At 41.9% G+C, this 19,614-nt stretch overlaps 1 protein-coding gene and 1 non-coding gene across 2 annotated transcripts in view; one reads left to right on the forward strand and one right to left on the reverse strand.

Moving 5' to 3' along the window:
- Positions 1-612: 612 nt before the first annotated feature.
- Atl3 (atlastin GTPase 3) overlaps positions 613-19,614 on the reverse strand; it is a 57,629-nt gene continuing 38,627 nt past the window's right edge. Inside the window, exons 7-13 of the mRNA XM_042676279.1 lie at positions 15,529-15,621; positions 14,462-14,600; positions 6,011-6,138; positions 5,355-5,411; positions 3,180-3,251; positions 2,323-2,754; positions 613-866 (exon numbers count right to left, since the gene is read on the reverse strand). Coding sequence (XP_042532213.1) covers positions 780-866; positions 2,323-2,754; positions 3,180-3,251; positions 5,355-5,411; positions 6,011-6,138; positions 14,462-14,600; positions 15,529-15,621 — 1,008 coding nt within the window. The 3' untranslated portion in view covers positions 613-779. The remainder of the gene's footprint in view (positions 867-2,322; positions 2,755-3,179; positions 3,252-5,354; positions 5,412-6,010; positions 6,139-14,461; positions 14,601-15,528; positions 15,622-19,614) is intronic.
- LOC122105412 lies at positions 19,322-19,423 on the forward strand. Its single transcript, XR_006147040.1, has one exon. It is a non-coding gene; the product is annotated as a U6 spliceosomal RNA (small nuclear RNA).

Below are 19,614 nucleotides of genomic sequence, written 5' to 3' on the forward strand. Positions count from 1 at the left end.
AATACTACAAAAGTTTAATAGCATGATAGCATAATTTTCAGCTGTTCTTTAGTTTTGAAGCTTTCCCAAATTATGTAAACTTTAAAAACAAAGAATCTTTCTGAATAAGGTATAGGCTGAACACTGGTGGCTCACACCTGTAATCCTAGCTACTCAGAGGCTGAGTTCTGAGGATCGCAGTCTGAAGCCGATCTGTAAAGGAAAGTTTGTGAGACTCTCATCTCCAATTAACCACCAAAAAGCCAGCAGTGGAGCTCTGGCTAAACTAATAAGAGTATTAGCCTTGTGCAAAAAGGCTCAGGGTCAGCAATCAGGCCCTGAGTTCAAGCCTCAGAACCAGCATTAAAAAAAGGGGGTGGCGGTGGGGAGGAAGGCAAGCTATAAAGAACTAAGAACTTTTACCCCAGAAGAGCCTCCACTGCACTTCTTCCCCTTCATGTCTGTGAAAGCATAGATTCAATCTTAAAAGGCACTACGTGGCACACAGAAGCCTTACATGCTACATTTCCATTTTTTCCTGTAGCTTTTCCCCATAAAGTGCACAAAGCAGAAAGTGGTAAGCAATAGACATAGATGTGGAAGTGCTTCCAAGAGGAATGGAAGTGTGCTTAAGAATTTGAAAACACAGGAAAGGTCACATCATTTATTACAGTTCCCTGTTTCAGCTCTTCCCAGACAGTCCCAGACCTGCCATTCCTCTGGACCTGGACCCGTGGTGGCAGTGGCAGAAACCAGAGAACTAGGGACCAGCAGGGCTCTTGAAACTTGTAGTCAAGATGCTATTGAGATTTTTTATCCACAGGTGGTCGTCCAACAACTGCATCCCTCACAGCAGCCTGAGTAGAATTACCAAAATGAGCAGAAGCCTGCAAAATTCCATTTATTCAACATATTAGTTAATAATATAACAGTACCAAGAAAGCAAGTGCTTGGAAATAATGCTCAAGTATCCTCTCCATCATCATCAGCCCAGTATAGAAGCAGAGGCGTGAGAAGGAGGGCTGCAGGAGAGCTGTGGCAGCAGCTGACTCTAAGACTCAGTGGGACATCTGCTCATAGGCTTTGCACACTGACCTAACTGATCTTTTCACAGAAAAAGAAATAAAAACTAGTCTCAAAACTGTAAAACAGGGGATCATATGAATGTTAAAAGCCGTTGGTTTTTTAGAAGACTTAAAATGGAGATGGCATCCATTTTCTAAACCAGTAGGATTAAAATAAAACACTTCATTAAGTTTACTTTTTTTCAAGCTCTTGATGTTCAGGGAAGCAAATAAGCAAGGGGATAGAGATGGGGAGACTAATATCAATATTAAGTGTAAGAGCATTTAATCAGAAATTTCTCATGAAGAAACATCTGGAACCTCTTTTGCATTGAAAGAGTCATTTTTAGGGATGTTAACAAGATATTAGGAACAAATATTAATAGTCTAGATAAAATGTAAAGTTCATCAGGATAAAAATAAACAATGTAGGGCTGGGAATGTGGCTCAGTGGTAGAGTGCTTGCCTTGCATGCCTGAGGCCCTGGGTTCGATTCCTCAGCACCACATAAGCAAAAAGAAAAAAAGCCGGAAGTGGTGCTGTGGCTCAAGTGGTAGAGCACTAGTCTTGAGCTGAAGAGCTGAGGGACAGTACCCAGGCCCAGATTCAGGCCCCATGACCAGACCAAAAAAAATAATAAATAAATAAAAAATAAACAATGTAGGAGCTGGGAAGGTGGCTCAGCAGTAGAATGCTTGCTTTGCATGCATGAGGCCCTGGGTTCAATTCCTCAGCACCACAAAAGCAGAGAAAGTCGGAAGTGGCGCTGTGGCTCAAGTGGTAGAGCACTAGTCTTGAGCTGAAGAGCTGAGGGACAGCACCCAGGCCCCACACCACCAATAAATAAATAAAAAATAAACAATGTAGGCTTCTCCTACCTTCTTACACTATAAAATTCTTCCAAACAGATGTGGAGGGGAGGGGGCTAGGAAGGTGGCTCAGTGGTAGAGTGCTTGCCTTGCATGCATGAGGCCCTGGGTTCGATTCCTCAGCACCACATAAGCAGCAAAAAGCCAGAAGTGGTGCTATGGCTCAAGTGGTAGAGTTCAGCTGAAGAGCTGAGGGACAGTGCCCAGGCCCGGAATTCAGGCCCCATGACTGACAACACAAAACAAAAACAAACAAACAAACAAAAAAACAACCCAGGGCTTCATGCAAGCTAGGCAAGTGTTCTATCACTAAACTACATCCCCTTCCCCAATCTGAGATGTTTTACAACAAAAGCACAAATAAGTATCTGCCCATCATCCACCCAGCCTCCTCAACCAGCACCACTTACCTGCTCTAACACATATGCTGCACCAAAATCAATAGCTCCACCCAGCTCACGATATTGACCGGAATATCTGATGTACCCCCAGGTGAGGAGGGCTATTAGCAGTAGGCCAAGCATGAAGTTGAACAGCTGGGCCACAACCTCCAGACCAATGAAACCAGTGAGGCCTGAGGCTATATACAAAGCCACAATGCCTGTGAACAGCACTGCTGGGGTTCGGAAGGTGCTGAAGACATTCTTGCTACCATTGTGCTTGCAGAAGTTCTCAAACAGCTCCTTAATTTCTTCCTCCAGCTCCTGCTGATAACGAAAGCTGAAATCCTTCCCGCCCATCTTTTTGGTCTTCTTAAATTGGTCCAAAGCAAGTTGCCTATATTCACAGTGCTTCTGTTCTAAAATGTCTGGAGACAAATAAGGTTTCTCTCCCCCACAAACCTAAAAATAACAAAGATATGCTATGAGCATCCTCTTCAAATGCCAAACAAGTAAAAAGATACAGAAAGGGTTAGGATGTTTTAAGATATTAGATGTTAACTAGAGGCAGCCTAGGCTATCACAGCAAGGTTGTTTCAAACACACACACACAGATACATGCACACACAATCCAAAGATAGCCAAGTCCAATGAAGTCTGAGCTCACTTCCTCTAATAAGCATACTTAATCAGAAAATCAGGAACATTCTAAGAAAGCCTGGTTAGAAAGGGTAATCATTAGGAGACTGCAAACAAAAGATAACCTGAAAACACATTGTTACCATATCATCTTCAGATACTTTAAAGAGGATCAAGTTCAGGCTTTTGAAGCCTGCAGCAATGCTCAGGTCTACAGGTAAATCAGAGAAAAGGCAGATGCCTCATACCGCTTCCATGTTGTTATAATAAACGTCCTTTGCAGAGGCTGCAGCTGCTAAATTGTTGGCTTCAGCGGTAGCCTTTAAAAAAAAAAAAGAAAGAAAACATTTTCCCACAAATAGTGAAGTAAAAACTTTTTCTCAATCTACATTCCATTCATCTTAAAACTTTCTGGTATTTTTCTTTTAGGTTTCCAATAAAGTTCAACAGATTAAACAATTTTTCTACCAAAACATCTGTTCTCAAACCTTAAAATCTTTAGCAAAAATTAAGTTCCAAAACTTAAGGAAAATACAATTTCCTTGCTTCATTTTTTTTTGGCCAGTCATGGGTCTTGAACTCGGGACTGGGCGCTGTCCCTTCAGTCTTCAAGTCAAGGCTAGTGCTCTACCACTTGAGCCACAGCACCACTTCTGGTTTTCTGGTGGTTAATTGGAGATAAGAGTCTCACAGACATTCCTGTCTGGGCTGGCTTTGAACTGTGATCCTCAGATCTCAGCCTCCTGAGTAGCTAGGATTACAGGTGTGAGCCACCAGCACCTGGCTCCTTGCTTCAGTTGTTTTTTTTTTTTTTTTTTTTTTTGGGTCCAGTCGTGGGGCCTGAACTCTGGGCCTGGGCACTGTCCCTCAGCTTTTCAGCTCAAGACTAGCGCTCTACACTTGAACCACAGTGCCACTTCCAGCTTTTTTTTCTTTTTGTTTATGTGGTGCTGAGGAATCAAACCCAGGGCCTCAAGCATGCAAGGCAAGCATTCTACCACTCAAGCATGCAAGGCAAGCATTCTACCACTAAGCCACCTTCCCAACCCCTCCTTGCTTCAATTTTAAATGCATAAAATATATGCAAAGTTTTGGCTGGTGATATAGCTCCATGGTAGACTGATTACCTAAGATGTGCCAAGCCTTGGCACATTCAATGCCAAGCACCACAAAAGAACACAAAAACAAAACCTGCCAGTGGCTCACACGTGTAATCCTAACTACTCAGGGTGCTGAGACTGAGGATTGCAGTTTGAAGCCAGCTTGAGCAGAAAAGTTTATGAGACTCTTATCTCCAATAAACTATTCTGGCTCTGTGGCTCAAGTGGTAAAGGGCTAACCTTGTGCAAAAAGAAGCTCAGGGAGGGGCTGGGAAGGTGGCTCAGTGGTAGAGCGCTTGCCTTGCACACCTGAGGCCCTGGGTTCGATTCCTCAGCACCACATAAGCAAAGAGAAAAAAGCCAGAAGTGGCGCTGTGGCTCAAGTGGTAGAACGCTAGTCTTGAGCTGAAGAGCTAGGGACAGAGCCCAGGCCCAGAGTTTAGGCCCCACGACCAACAAAAATAAATAAATAAAAGCAGGGACTGGGAGTGTGTCTTAGTGGTAGAGTGCTTGACGAGCGTGCATGAGGCCCTGGGTTTAATTCCTCCGTATCACATAAATAAAATAAATTTAAAACAAAACAAAACAGAGGTGGGAATTATCTTTATGATCTCAATGCCAGGATCTACTAACTTTGGTGAAAATGTTTTTTTGCTACTAAAGAAATTGTTATTTTGGCAATACATAACCCTCATATTCAGCAAGTCAAAAAAAGTATGTTTTCATCAAATGAGATGTTTTCGTTGAAAATAAAAAACCAGTGAATCTAAATAGACATCCTACACTAAAGTAAGTGCAGATGATTGGAAGCTACTGGGATAAATTTCACGTAGGTATAATGGAGGCAGTGTTTTCCAAAGTGTGTCTGGAGGCAAGAATAGGCCCAGGGAGGAGAAGCTATTAAACTACGAGGGGTGCCTGGTTGAGAATGTGGCTTAGTGGTAGAGTGTTTGCCTAGCATGCATGAATCCCTGGATTCAATTCCTCAGTACCACATAAACAGAAAAAGCTGGAAGTGGTGCTGTGGCACAAGTGGTAGGGTGGTAGCCTTGAGCAAAAGAAGCTCAGGGGCAGTGCCCAGGCCCTGAGTTTAAGCCCCAGGGAATGGCAAAACAAAACAAACAAACAAAAAAAAAACCACCAGAATCAAAAAAAAACTATGAGAGGTGCTCCACTGCCACAAAAAGTGTTGAAAGCAAAAGACCTTTGCATAATGAGCAAGGACAGTGAGCTTACTGTCTTCTTAGAGTACTTGGCTTTTTCATATCTGGGGTCAATTCAATTTAAAAAGATTGTCATTTAGGATGTCAAAAAACTGATTACCTGAAGCATGGATTTGGGGTGAGGCAGATCTTCTCCTTGGTAAATTTTAATATATGCCTTAAAATATAAACATAAAAATCATTACGAAAATACATTCTAATATACTTTATTCATACTTTAAATTTTGGAAACAGCGGTTATACAACTACATTTTCCAAAGGACCTAAAACAATCGGGAATTAGCAGAAACACAACACACCTTTGAAAAGGGCATGTTAGCATTTTTAGTTATCTAAAATATTCTCAAGCAGCACAAGCCTCCTAAGGCTAGGACTCCCATTAGACTCCCCATGCACACTGGCCTCACCACGACCCGTGGGCAGAGGCTGTCCACCCGGGGTAGTTGTGTCACATCTAGATGCCATCTCTTACTCACAGCAACTTCCTAACCATCTCCTGTCCACACCATCTTCCTTGAGGACCAATCTTCCTTTAGCCACAGTAATCACTCCTCTAAGAGAGTGCAAAAAAACAGCCATTTGCTTCTTAGGCACATACTGCCACCCAGTGGCCCATACTTGGAAGGACACTAAGATCTCACACAAGATGCCTCAAAATATCTCCCAGGAGACTTTGAATAGTGAATTCAGGATGGTTTACAATCTTAACTAGTTTTATCAAAAACCAAACAATTCAAAATTAAGACTCATATTTACCTTAAAATACTCCAGTAGTCCCCGGCAGGTGACTTTTGAGCCATTGATCTCCTTTTCCATTAACTTAGATGGGTTTAGTACATATGGTATCAGTACCTGCAACTGCTCTTTGAATTCACCAGCAATATCTGTTTATAGAATGAAGAGGAAACAAGAAGTCAAACAGTCTTATTCAACCAAGGTCAGCATAAAAATCAATCCTTACATTATATACAATTATAGCATTTGCTAGTTGAAAGTAGAGGCAGGGAAGTGGGTAGTGCTAGACTATGTTTGGTGCTTTCTAGCTCTGACCAGGTTGCTGATAGGTCTCTGTCCTGATGTACTTTTGTCTCCTTCCCTCTTATCATACAAAGTCATCTCTAATTTAAAAAAGAATGTGTAGAATATATTATCCTATTTTTCATTCTGAGATATTTAATCTATTACCTAGTCTTTAAAGAAATTTCAATTTTGTTAGCTGGGCACTAGTGGCTCATACCTATAATCCTAATTACTCAGGAAGCTGAGATCTGGAGATTTGCTGTTAGACCCAGCAAATCTACTAGATTCCAGTCTACTAGATTCCATCTCCAAAATAACCAGCAAAAAGTAGGGTTGGAGATATGGCTCAAGTGCTAAGGGTACCACTGAGCAAGCAAGAAAAGTGAATGCACTACTGGTGCTGGGAAAACTGAGTGGCCATATGCAGAAAACTAAAAGTGGACCCCAGCCTGTCACCATGCACTAACATCAACTCAAAATGGATTAAAGACCTTAACATCAAACTTGAGTCTCTGAAACTACTGCAGGACAGAGTAGGAGAGACACTTGAACTTATAGGCACAGGCAGGAACTTCCTGAACAGAGTCCCAGGGTCACAACAAAATGGGGAGAGAATCGACAAATGGGAACAACCTTGATTGCTAAAGTCATAGCAATCAAGCTAGAAAGACAACAAACTAACTGGGAAAAAATCAGACAAGGGGTTAATAAACTAATTGCTCCCAAACCCAACAAACCAATTACTAAATGGGCAAGGGAACCAAAGAGAGACTTCTCAAAAGAAGAGATAAAAATGACAAAGAAACATGAGGAACTGTTCACCATTCCTGGTTGTAGAGGAAATGCACATAAAGACAACCCTGAGTTAGCACCTTACCCCAGTCAGAATGGCCTACATCCTAAAGTCAGCCAATGACAAACGCTGGAGGGGATGCCGAGAAAGAGGAACCCTATTACACTGCTGGTGGGAATGTACACTTATACAGCCACTTTGGAAAGCAGTCTGGAGGGTCCTCAGAAAGCTAAATAATGACCTCCCCTATGACCCAGCCATCCATTCCTAGAAATCTATCCTGAACAACAGGAACCCGTATACAAGGACACATGCACTTCCATGGTTATTGCAGCACTTGTTCACAATAGCCAGGATATGAAAACAACCCAGATGCCCCACCACAGGTGAATGGATCCAAAAACTGTGGTATCTATACACAACAGAATATTATGCAGCCATTAGAAAGGACAAAATAATGGCATTTGCAGGGAAATGGATGGAACTAGAAGAAATGTTGAGTGAGGTAAGCCAAGAGCAAAGGGACAAACGGCACATGGTCTCCCTGATAAGTGGATGTTAAATCCAAAACGTAAGGTGATACGACAAAGTTCACAAGACTTGAGAAACAAAGGGCCTCCAATCCATCTGGTTGAATCACTACTAAATACCCCATGCTGCTGATCACATATATGGTGTATATGTGCATACCAGGAGGAAACTTGGAGGAGGACACAGAACCAGAGGGAATCAGGGAAAAACATACAACAGTGGGACCCATCAGCTGCACTGGACATTGATCAAAATGAACTAAGCAACTCAGTGACAGCAATGGGAGGGAGGGAATGAGAGGGAAAGAGGGAACAGCTGACTCTATGCAAAAGGAAAGGAATGTACATATCACCCGACTTGGAAGAAATAAATGTATTGTCAAAGCTCATAGAACTCATAAACTTTCATAAGCAGAGAAAAGAAAAAAGCCGGCAGTGGCGCTGTGGATCAAGTGGTAGAGTGCTAGCCTTGAGCTGAAGAGCTGAGGGACAGCACCCAGGCCCAGAGTTCAGGCCCCATGACCGGACCCAAACAAACAAAAAAAAAAGAACTCATAAACTTTATAGGCAATTTGCCCCATGAAAGTTAGAATGTTTGTGATTTTAACTAAGCATCACTATCCCACAATACTGTGAAATTCGTGAAATTATGTAATCACTTAATCACAATAAAGAATTTGGGGGGGAAAAAAGAAAGAGAGAGAGAGAGAGAAAGAAAGAAAGAAAGAAAGAAGGGAAGGAAGGAAGGAAAGAAGGGAAGGAAGGAAGGAAGGAAGGAAAGAAAGAAAGAAAGAAATTAAGAAAGAAAGAAAGGAAGGAAGGAAAAAGGAAAAAAAAGAAAAGTGAATGCCAGGTCCTAAGTTCAAACCCCAGGAGCACCACCAAGAAAAAAGACAATTCAATGAAATTTGGGGGGATAGAATTGGTTTTGTTGGGGAAGGATTTGTTGTTGTTGACTTGTTTCTTTGTTGCTTTGTTACCAAGTCTCACCATGTAGTCCAGGCTGTCCTTGAACTTCTAAGTCTCCTATCTGTGTATTCCAAGGAAATTTCACTTTTTAGAGAATATCATTAACAAGATCTTCAGAACTAACAATGTCATAGGACTTGGCAAGACCCTCACCCCATCCTTTCAATCAACTGGAAAACACCATTCATTTGCTTTTTTGTTTTTTTTTTGCTGGTTCTGAGGCTTGAACTGAGGGTCTGGACTTTGTTCCTGAGTCTCTCAAGGACAGTGCTTTACCATGTGAGCTATAACACCATCTCCAGCTTTTTCTGAGTTGTTTATTGGGGTAAGAGTCTCATGAGAGGGGTGAGTGGGGTACGATGAGAAGGGATGGTAAGGGGAAACAAAGGAGGAGGCAACAATGCTTGGTAAGAAATGTACTCATTACCTTGCCCATGTAATTGTAACCCCTCTGTACAGTATTTTCACAACAAAAAAAGAAAATTAAAAAAAAAAAAAGTCTCATGAACTTTCCTGCCTGGGTGGCTTTGAACCATGAGCTCCACTTCCACTTTTCTGGTGGTTAGTTGAAGATAAGAAACTCAGGGACTTTCCTGCCTAGGCTGACTTTGAACCACAATCCTCAGATCTCAGGATTACAGGCGTGAGCCGCCAGCAGCCAGCTTGCTTTTTTTTTCCGCCAGTCATGGGGCTTGAACTCTGGGCTTGAGTACTGTCCTTCAGCTCTTCAGCTCAAGGTGAGCACTCTACCCTTGAGCCACAGTGCCACTTCCAGTTTTCTAGTCTTTATTGGAGATAAGAGTCTCACGGAGGGCTGGGAAGGTGGCTCAGTGGTAGAGCCCTTGCCTTCATGCATGAGGCCCTGGGTTTGATTCCTCAGCACCACATAAGCAGAAGAAAAAAAAAAAGGCCAGAAGTGGTGCTGTGGCTCAAGTGGTAGAGTGCTAGCCTTGAGCTGAAGGGCTGAGGGACAGTGCCCAGGCTCAGAGTTTGGGCCCCACGGCCAGACCCCCCCCCACCCCCACCCCCCGGGCCACCCCTCTCCCCCCCCCCCAAAAAAGTCTCACGGACTTTCCTGCCTGGGCTGGCTTTGAGCCTTGATCCTCAGATCTCAGCCTCCTGAGTAGGTCGGATTACAGGCATGAGCCACCAGCACCCAGCTTTGCTTTTTTTTTTTTTTTCACTAATAGTTGAATGTTAAGAGTAGAGGAACATGTTCCCTCGTGGTATTTATTTCTCGGTAAGTCCTCAAAGCCCTCAAGATGAAGATGACAGAAAAAGTGACAGGGTCTAAGCAGGTTCCACAAGAGTTTGAGAGAACCACTATGTAAGAGCTCTTTCCTCAAAGTAAGAATGAGCAGGTCCAACACAGGAGAACTAAAATACCTGAAAGCTGATTTCTGTATCATCTAACATCTTCCTGGAAAAGTTCTTACTCCTATCAAAGTAAAACTCCTTACACTCCACAAACCTACTTGCATATTAAAAAAAAAATAAACCCATGAAGTATTTTTTTTGGGGGGGTAGCAGGAATGGGCTGGTTGGCTTTTTTTTTTTTTTTTTAAATAGTGTAATAGAGATAAGCATCTCAGGGGCTGGGAATGTGGCTTAGTGGTAGAGTGCTTGCCTAGCATGCATGAAGCTTGGGTTTGATTCCTCAGTACCACATAAACAGAAAAACCCAGAAGTGGTGTTGTGGCTCAAGTAGTAAGAGTACTAGCCTTGAGCCAAAAAGAAGTTCAGGGACAGTGCCCAGGCCCTGAGTTCAAGCCCCAGGACTGGCAAAAAAAAAAAAAGAATTTCATGAACCTTCCTGCCCATGCTGACTTTGAACCGCAGTCCTCAGAATTTAGCCTCCTGAATAGCTAGCCTTATAGGCATAAGTTACCAGCAACTAGTTCATAAAATCTCAAAAAAAAAAAAAAAAAAAGTGGAATAAATTCTTTATAACTGTATACTAGAAAAGTATAAAATGGTATATACATAATATTCTGGTTCTAGGGGCTGACAAGGTGGGTCAGTGGTAGAGTGCTTGCCTTGCATTCATGAGGAGCGGGGTTTGATCCCTCAGCACCACATAAGCAGAAAAAGCCAGAAGTGGTGCTGTGGCTCAAGCAGTAGAGTGCTAGCCTTGAGTGAAGAGCTGAAAACGGCACCCAGGCCCAGAGTTTAGGTCCCACGACCAACACACACACACACAAAAATTTCTGGTTCTATGTAAAAAAAAAAAATACACACACACACACACACACACATATTTGCTTGCTTATATTTAAAGAAATTATGGGCTGGGAAGGTGGCTCAGTGGTAGAGTGCTTGCCTTACATGCATGAGGCCCTGGGTTCGATTCCTCAGCACCACATAAACAAAAAGAACAAACACAGAAGTGGTGCTGTGGCTCAAGTGGTAGAGCGCTAGCCTTGAGCTGAAGAGCTGAGGGACAGCACCCAGGCCCAGAGTTCAGGCCCCACGAACAGACCCCCCCCCCAAAAAAAAAAAAAAATAGTAATACTTCATATAAGCTGAGTGCTGGTGGCTCTTACCTGTAATCCAAGCTATTCAGGAGGTTGAGATCTGAGGATCATGGTTTAAAGCCAGCCCAGGCAGAAAAGTCTGTGAGACTCTTATCTCCAATAAACCACTAGAAAACCAGAAGTGGTGCTATGGCTCAAGTAATAGAGAGCCAGCCTTGACCTGAAGAGCTGAGGGACAGTGCCCAGGCCCAGAGTTCAAGACCCACAACCGACCAAAAAAAAAAAAAAAATACTGGGGCTGGGAAGGTGGCTCAGTGGTAGAGCACTTGCCTTGCATGCTCAAGGCCCTGGGTTCGATTCCTCAGCACCACATAAGAAAAAAGCCGGAAGTAGCGCTGTGGCTCAAGTGGTAGAGTGCTAGCCTTGAGCTGAAGAGCTGAGGGACAGCACCCAGGCCTAGAGTTCAGGCCCCATGACCGGACCCAAAAAAAAAAAAAGAGAAAAGAAAAGAAAAAAATACTTTATACAGAGAACTAGCAGTACTGGAATTTTAACTTTAGGCATGATAATTTAGCCAATTCCTCATAAACACATTTGGACTATTTCCAATTATTCCATATTATAACACTATCATGCCAAAGTATATATTCTTAGATGTATGTTTTTATCTAGTAATTTAGACAGTTCCTTAGACAAACTCCTAAAAGCAAAATACTTGATCAAAGAATGTAAATATTTTAAATTCTGATACTGCAACATTCTTGTGAAAAAAAAAACTTATATCAATATATTTGTGCCTTTTGGGTTATTATAACACTTCACATATTTTCATTAATATATGCTGACTTTTTTGTTGGTTTCATTGGTTTTTGTGATACTGGAAACTGACTCCAGGGCCATGAGAATTCTAGACAAACACTGTACTACTGAGCTTTATACACTAGACCTGTATTCGTTTTTGTATTTGGCTCTTCATGTAAGAAAGGAAGAATTAAACCTTATAAATGGGGGGAGGGGTTGTTTGTTTGTTTGTTTTTTATTGTGGAACCTGAACTCTGGGCCTGAGCACTGTCTCCTCAACTCTTCAGCTCAAGACTAGTGCTCTACCATGTAAGCCACAGTGCCACTTCTGGCTTTTTCTGTTTATGTGGTGCTGAGGAATTGAACCCAGGGCATCATGCATGCCAGGCAAGCACTCTACCACTGAGCCACCTTCCCAGCCATTATAAATGTATTTTATAGTTACATCTTGGACAAGGAAACCAAACAGTACATAGTGAAGGGACTAAAGAGTGTAGTCTTTAAATGTTATAAGCAAGAAATAGCACACTCCATACTTAATGACTAAACCATTCACAATCTCTACAGTCAGTTAAACAGTGCCTACCTCTCCAAATGCATATCCATATGGAGACTCAGATTGTGACCTTATTTGGAAATAGTCCCTGCAAATGTAATTAGCTAAAGTGAGGTCTTATTGGATTAGAGTGGCCTCACATCCAAAGCCTAGTGAGCTGACTCCATGAAGGGAAAAGACAGAGAACTACACCACAATGAATCAAGATTGGAGTGAAGCCATAAGCAAAAATACAAAGGATTGCCAGCTACCAGAGCCTTGGAGGGAGGCATGACACTTGTTCTCACTCAGAGAACTAACCATGGCTTTGATTTCTTTTTTTTTTTTTTTTTCTTTTTTTGGGGTCCGGTTGTGGGGCCTGGGAGCCACAGCACCACTTCCGGCTTCTTTCTTTTTGCTTATGTGGTGCTGAGGAATGGAACCCAGGGCCTCAGGCATGCAAGGCAAGCGCTCTACCACTGAGCCACCTTCCCAGCCCCATGGCTTTGATTTCTGTCTCATGACCTGTGAGGGAATAATTTCCATTGTCTTGAGCCACCCAATTTGTGGTGACAGAATTGGAAAAAAAAAAAACTATTTCCTGAAAAAAAAAAAAAAAAAGAACTGAATTTCCAAGCAGAATACTTTGAAATCATTAAAATACTTAAAAATAAGGGACTTGCCTTTTACCTGATAACCTGAGACCATGAGGCAAGGACATGAAAAATCACTCTAATTCATTCTCTCCCGAACATCACCACTGAATGTGTTTGGTAAAGTATGGCTAACAATGGAGCATTATTAACACTCAAAGAACTTATTACCTATGCACATACACATGCAAATTCATACTCAACTTTCTCTCTTATGAAAAGCTGAAAATTCCCTCATAACTGTTTTTTAGGTGAGAGATTCTAGCTCTACTAGTTGCCAAAGCAGATTTCTCTCCCCAAACCAGGCCTCAGTCGTGTATTTTTCAATCACCATAGATCAAGCTGGAAGTATCGTCCTCAAGAAAGCTGTCAACCACTTAAGAGATATACAAGTGGCACATAGAAGGTAAAGGTTCAGTCTTTCAAACTCCATTTATTCGGCAATACTGAGACCAGTGAAAATATAAATCTTAAATTGGATAAGGAGTTTTATTGAATCAACAGAATAACAGAAAATGATATATTTCATATTTAATGAGGCTATGGAAACCTTCCACTGTGAACAGCAAGATTCCCAGCTAACAAAACAGTATACATCTTCTAAAAGACTTCCTCCAAACAACAAAGGAACATTTTAGCAGTATGGCTTTAGGGCACCAAGATCTAGATGTAAATCTCCTTACTTTTAACTGAACACTCTGAGTGGATTACTTAACCTTCCTCATTTTTGACAGTTTCCTCGTCTATAAGATAAAGGAAATGATATCAACTTCATGGAGATTTCTGGGAACCTAGGTTTGAAAGCAGCTTGGACAACACTGGAAATCAGCTGGGTCTACAAAACTGGCAGCTATTTATTATCTCCATTCTATAGAGAACCTGAGAAACTCGGATAAGCTTATATACAAAGTGCAGCTTAACATACATACCCAGGATCAGCCATCTAATAACTCAAGGAGGAGGAACAAAAACAAGATATGGAACCTAAGAGTCCTAGTTGATTGGTCCCTCCAAATTGAACCATGCTCTCAGCACTTCCTGACAGTAACACATGATCCAGCACCAGGTCTGCTACAATCACACATAAGGTGGAAAGAACAGCTAGGTCATACCTCATGGTACTGCTAATTTTACTTGATAAATAGTAGCTAGTTTAGGTTTGGTCATCCTTCATTTAACAGTTTTATTCTTGTAAACCAATAACTATAAAATCCCTCTCAAAGATTATGTTGCCTGTTACACATTTTTAGATGGAGAAACAGGTAAGCTAGCTGGTCACAGCAAGTCAGAGAAAAATTTAAACAAGAAACTATATTATTCTAACAGAATACAACTTCTCTTAAGCATTCATTTGATTCATAATTGATATTTACTGGTCATTATTTAATTTCAAAGATCAACCACATATAGGGTAACAACATATGGGACATACCTTTCAATTTCCCATTAAACTCAGGGCTTGTGGCCACCTGGAGTCCTGGATGTGGTAAGAGAAAACAGGTGACATCCGAGAAACATGAGTGAATATGATTTCGAACATTCTGAATTTCTTCATGTTGATGTTCCTTGACCTGCCAACGAAGACCAACATTTTACCAACCAAACACTATTTGGTTTTCTTTGCCAGAAATCACTACTATGAGGACAAAGAAAAAACTTTCCAACTCTGATGGGTCACAATGGCCAATGAGAAAACTCAGAACCTCACGAAGCAATGAATGCGTAGTGTGACTAGCCATGCTTGACTTCCATAGCTAAAATGAACAGGTATTAAAGAATTTGTTTAAAATGTGTATTGCATAATGTTTAAGAACAAGAGAAGGTTTGTGGGCTGGAAGGAAAATATACCCAGTGAGTAGTGACTAACAAAGGACTCTTATGTGAGGCCATATAAACGGGCCTAACCTGTTTATATTCATGCCAAAGAAAGCAAATGAGATTACTGAATAGGAACAGAACTAAAATTCTGAACTTTTCTAAAGGCACACATAGAACCTGGCTTAAAAATGTGAAATGAAAATTATAACCACACTTGGGCTTTACCCAGAATTCTTCTCCGAAGTCCCAGTATTTTACATTTCCAGGTTTTTGTTTTGTTTTTGTTGGTTGTGGGACTTGATCTCTGGGCCTATACACTATCCCTGAGCTCTTCAGCTCAAGGCAAGTAGTCTACTATTTGAGCCACAACACCACTTCTGGTTTTCTGGTGGTTAACTGGAGATATGAGTCTCATGGCCTTTCATACCTGGGCTGGCTTTGAACCACAATCCTCAGATCTCAGCCTCTTGAGTAGCTAGGATTACAAGTGTGAGCCACTGGTGCCCGGCTCCAGGTTTTTAAAATTTGAAATAATAATATTGTAAGTTTATGCTTAAGATTCCTACAAGTTTAATATACTGAGTGTCATCATCAATAAACTGCCTTAAATTCCATAGCCAAAGGCAAATGAGTAATTTTTACTACTTTTAGAAAATTCCTCAGGATTATTTTCCCACTTACCTGTAAACGTTTCTCCAAAAATGCCATTCCTCCTTGTAGTCCATAGTTATATTCATAAGGGAAACTCCAGTCTCGAATTAGAAACATCAGTGTCTATTTCAGCAAAAAGTAGAACATAATACAACATAAACACATTTAAAGGTAATAATTGAAATACTTCTTTGCATAATGCCAATTTCTTTAAAGGAGGCAAACACATGTGATGAAGGACTTACCTATAGCACCATGTCTTAGAAACTTTATAAAAAACTCTACGGATGTGTTTAAGTACAAGATGAAGTCAATAGGCCCACCTGCTACTTGTGGGAATGAATCCCACAAGTTAACAGGAATAGAACAGATTGTTTAGAAAAAAAATTCAAGGGGATGGGTGAGGTTGGGAGAGGTGGAGGAAGACAATGGAAGGGTGACATTACACTCATAAGCTGGTACGTTGAATTAGAAATCCCCTTGTACAACTAAAGATAATATTTAATTTAAACTTTTTAAGTATATTAAAAACAGGGTTCTACCCTAAAAACAAGCAGGAGCAATGTAGTAAAGGACAGGAGAGAAAACATGACACTCTCAAACCATAAGATCACATCTGTTGCCAGGATTACGCCTGTAATCCTAGCTACTCAGGAGGCTGAGATCTGAGGATCGAGGTTCAAAGCCAGCCCGGGCAGGAAAGTCCATGAAACTCTTTTTTTTTGGGGGGGGTCAGGTTGTGGGGCCTGAACTCTGGGCCTGGGTGCTATCCCTCAGCTCTTCAGCTCAAGGCTAGCGCTCTACCATTTGAGCCACATCACCACTTCCGGCTTTTTTCTTTTTTGCTTATGTGGTCCTGAGGAACCGAACCCAGGGCCTCATGCATGCAAGGTAAGCACTCTACCACTGAGCCACTTTCCCAGCCCCTCCATGAAACTCTTATCTCTAATAAACCACCAGAAAACTGGAAGTGATACTGTAGCTCAAGTGGAAGAGTGCTAGCCTTGAGCTGTAGAGCTGAGGGACAGCACTCAGGCTCAGAGTTCAAGCCCCACGACCGAACAAAACAAACAAAAACAAAAACAAAAAAAAACCCACATCTGTTATTCACATTATAAAGCAGAAGATATAGTCAGGCTTGGAGCATGCCTCTAAGTCTCAGAATAGAAAAATAAAAGGGAAGGGGCTGGGAAGGTGGCTCAGTGCTAGAGCGCTTGCCTTGCATGCATGAGGCCCTGGGTTCAATTCCTCAGCACCACATAAGCAGAAAAAAGCCGGAAGTGGCGCTGTGGCTCAAGTGGTAGAGTGCTAGCCTTTAGCTGAAGAGCTGAGGGACAGCACCCAGGCCCAGAGTTCAAGCCCCATGACTGGCAAAAATAAATAAAAAATAAAATAAAAAGAAAAGGGAGGATGGGGGATAATGCTCATTGGCTGGGAGAATGGCTCAACTGACTCAAGGCTATGAGTTCAAAAACCTAGGATTCCCCTCCTCCCCCCCAAAAAAGTTCACATATTAAGGCACCTCTAGCTTTACTGAATCAGTATGCTTTTCATCTTCAAGAAATAAGTAAAGCATGGGCCAGTAAATATTTTCTGTACTGGACTAGAGAATAAGAGTTTAAACAGAGTGGCGCTGTAGCTCAAGTAGTAGAGCGCTCGCCTTGAGCTGAAGAGCTGAGGGACAGCACCCAGGCCCAGAGTTCAAGCCCCACGACCGACCAAAAAAAAAAAAAAAAAAAGAGTTTAAACAGTTCTTCAACTCTGTTGCTGTAGTACAAAGGAAGCCATGGAGCTACATAACTGTATAGCTGGCTGAATAAATGGCTGTATAACTCAGACTTGCCTAGCATGTTTGAGGCCCCTGGCTTGATTCCTAGTTCTGCATAAAGAAAAGAGAGGGAAAAGAGAGGGAAAAAATAGAGCTGGGCATGACAACACATACCTGTAATCCTCAAGGTCAGCCTGGGCTACATACATAGCAAGATCCTGTCTTTTTTTTTTTTAATTCAAAGTTATTTATTTCTCTGAAGCACTCTACCACATATATAATATTTTTGTTTGCTTTTTTATGTAGTACTGAAGAATTGAACCCAGGGCCTCATACAAGCTAGGCAAGCACTCTGCCACTAAGTCACATACCCAGCCCAAGATCCTGTCTTTAAAAAAAAAAAAAAAATCACAGGTCACTCACAGGTAGCTCACACCTGTAATCCTAGCTATTCAGGAAGCTAAGGCTGAAATCTGAGGATCTAGCCCCAGCAGAAATATCTGTGAGACTCTTACCTCCAATTAACAACAAAAAAAAACAAGAAGAAGCCGGGCGCTGGTGGCTCACGCCTGTAATCCTAGCTACTCAGGAGGCTGAGATCTGAGGATCACGGTTCAAAGCCAGCCCGGGCAGGAGAGACCGTGAGACTCCTATCTATCTCCAATAAACCACCAGAAAACCGGAAGTGGCGCTATAGCTCAAGTGGTAGAGCTGAGGGACAGTGCCAAGGCCCAGAGTTCAAGCCCCAGAGCCGACCAAAAAAAAAAATAAAACAAGAAGAAAAAAAACAAAAAAACAAACAAAAAAAAAGAATAAAACCCAGAAAGGAAGTGGCGCTGTAGCTCAAGTGGTAGAGTGCTCGCCTTGAGCTGAAGAGCTGAGGGACAGCGCCCAGGCCCAGAGTTCAAGCCCCACGACCGATTAAAAAAAAAAAAAAAAGAAAGAAGAAAAAAACAGAAGTAGGTTTGTGGTGGAAATAGAACTGTGGTTCAAGTGGTAGAGTACTAATCTTGAGCAAAAAAAAAAACAAAACCTAAGGGACAGTACTCAGGGCTTGTGATCAAGCCCTGGTACTGGCGCGCGCACACACACACACACACACACACACACACACACACACACACACACACACACACACACACACACACACACACACACACACACACACACATCCCAGACATGGTAGTACAAACCAATAATCCCAATTACTTCAGAGTTAAGGAGCAATAAAAGCCAGGTTAGAGGTATGGCTCAAGTGGTCAAGTGCTAGCCAAAAGCAAGAAAGCCAAGTAACATGGACAGCATTAAGCATGGACTATGTCAAAGCCTCAGATTAAAGAGGGTAAAAAAACAAAAACTAGGAGGTGTACATAGCTCAACTGTTCAAGCACTTGCCTAACATATGTGAGGCCCCAGTTTGGCAGTGTCAAGTTTTCTCTCGTGTCCTTTACTGCATTGCTCCAGCTTGTTTTTATTTAATACACTTTAAAATTTTTAATTAAATATTATCTTTAAGTAGTTATACAAAGGGATTTCTAATTCAACATACCAGTTTATGAGTGTAATGTCTCCTTTTCCATTGTCCTCCTCCACCTCTCTCAACATGGTAAAAATTATCAAACAATAAAAACACAGGCATACAGCCCTGTGTCAGTGGCTCATACCTGTAATCCTAGCTATTTAGAAGGTTACGGTCTGAGAATCACAGTTCAAAGCCAGCCCGGGCAGAAAAGTCCATTAAGATTCTTTTTTTTTTTGGGTCCGGTCATGGGGCCTAAACTCTGGGCCTAGGTACTGTCCCTCAGCTCTTCAGCTCAAGGCTAGTGCTCTACCACTTGAGCCACAGTGCCACTTCCGGCTTTTTTCTTTTTGCTTATGTGGTGCTGAGGAATCGAACCCAGGGCCTCAGGCATGCAAGGCAAGCGTTCTTCCACTGAGCCACCTTCCCAGCCCCAAGTCCATTAAGATTCTTATTTCATTTAATCAGCAAAAGCTAGAAATGGATATGTAACTCAAGTGGCAGAATGCCAGTGTTGAGCAAAAACATCAAGCAAGAGCATAGTCAAGCCAATATACTAAAATGGAACAACACAGAAAAGATTAGCATGGCCCCTGAGCAAGGATGACATGAAAATCTGTGAAGTGTTCCATATTCAAAAAATAAAAAAATAAAATAAAAGCTGAGTACTGGTGGTTCACACCTGTAATCCTAGCTACTCATGAGGATGAGATCTGAGGACTGTGGTTCAATATCAGCCTAGGCAGGAAAGTCCCTGAGTTTCTTTTTTTTTTTTTTGGTACGATCATGGGGCCTGAACTCTGGGCCTGGGCGCTGTGCCTTAGCTCTT

The sequence above is a fragment of the Dipodomys spectabilis genome, unplaced genomic scaffold (assembly GCF_019054845.1).
Source record: "Dipodomys spectabilis isolate Male_0828 unplaced genomic scaffold, ASM1905484v1 ptg000030l, whole genome shotgun sequence".
Taxonomy (NCBI): domain Eukaryota; kingdom Metazoa; phylum Chordata; class Mammalia; order Rodentia; family Heteromyidae; genus Dipodomys; species Dipodomys spectabilis.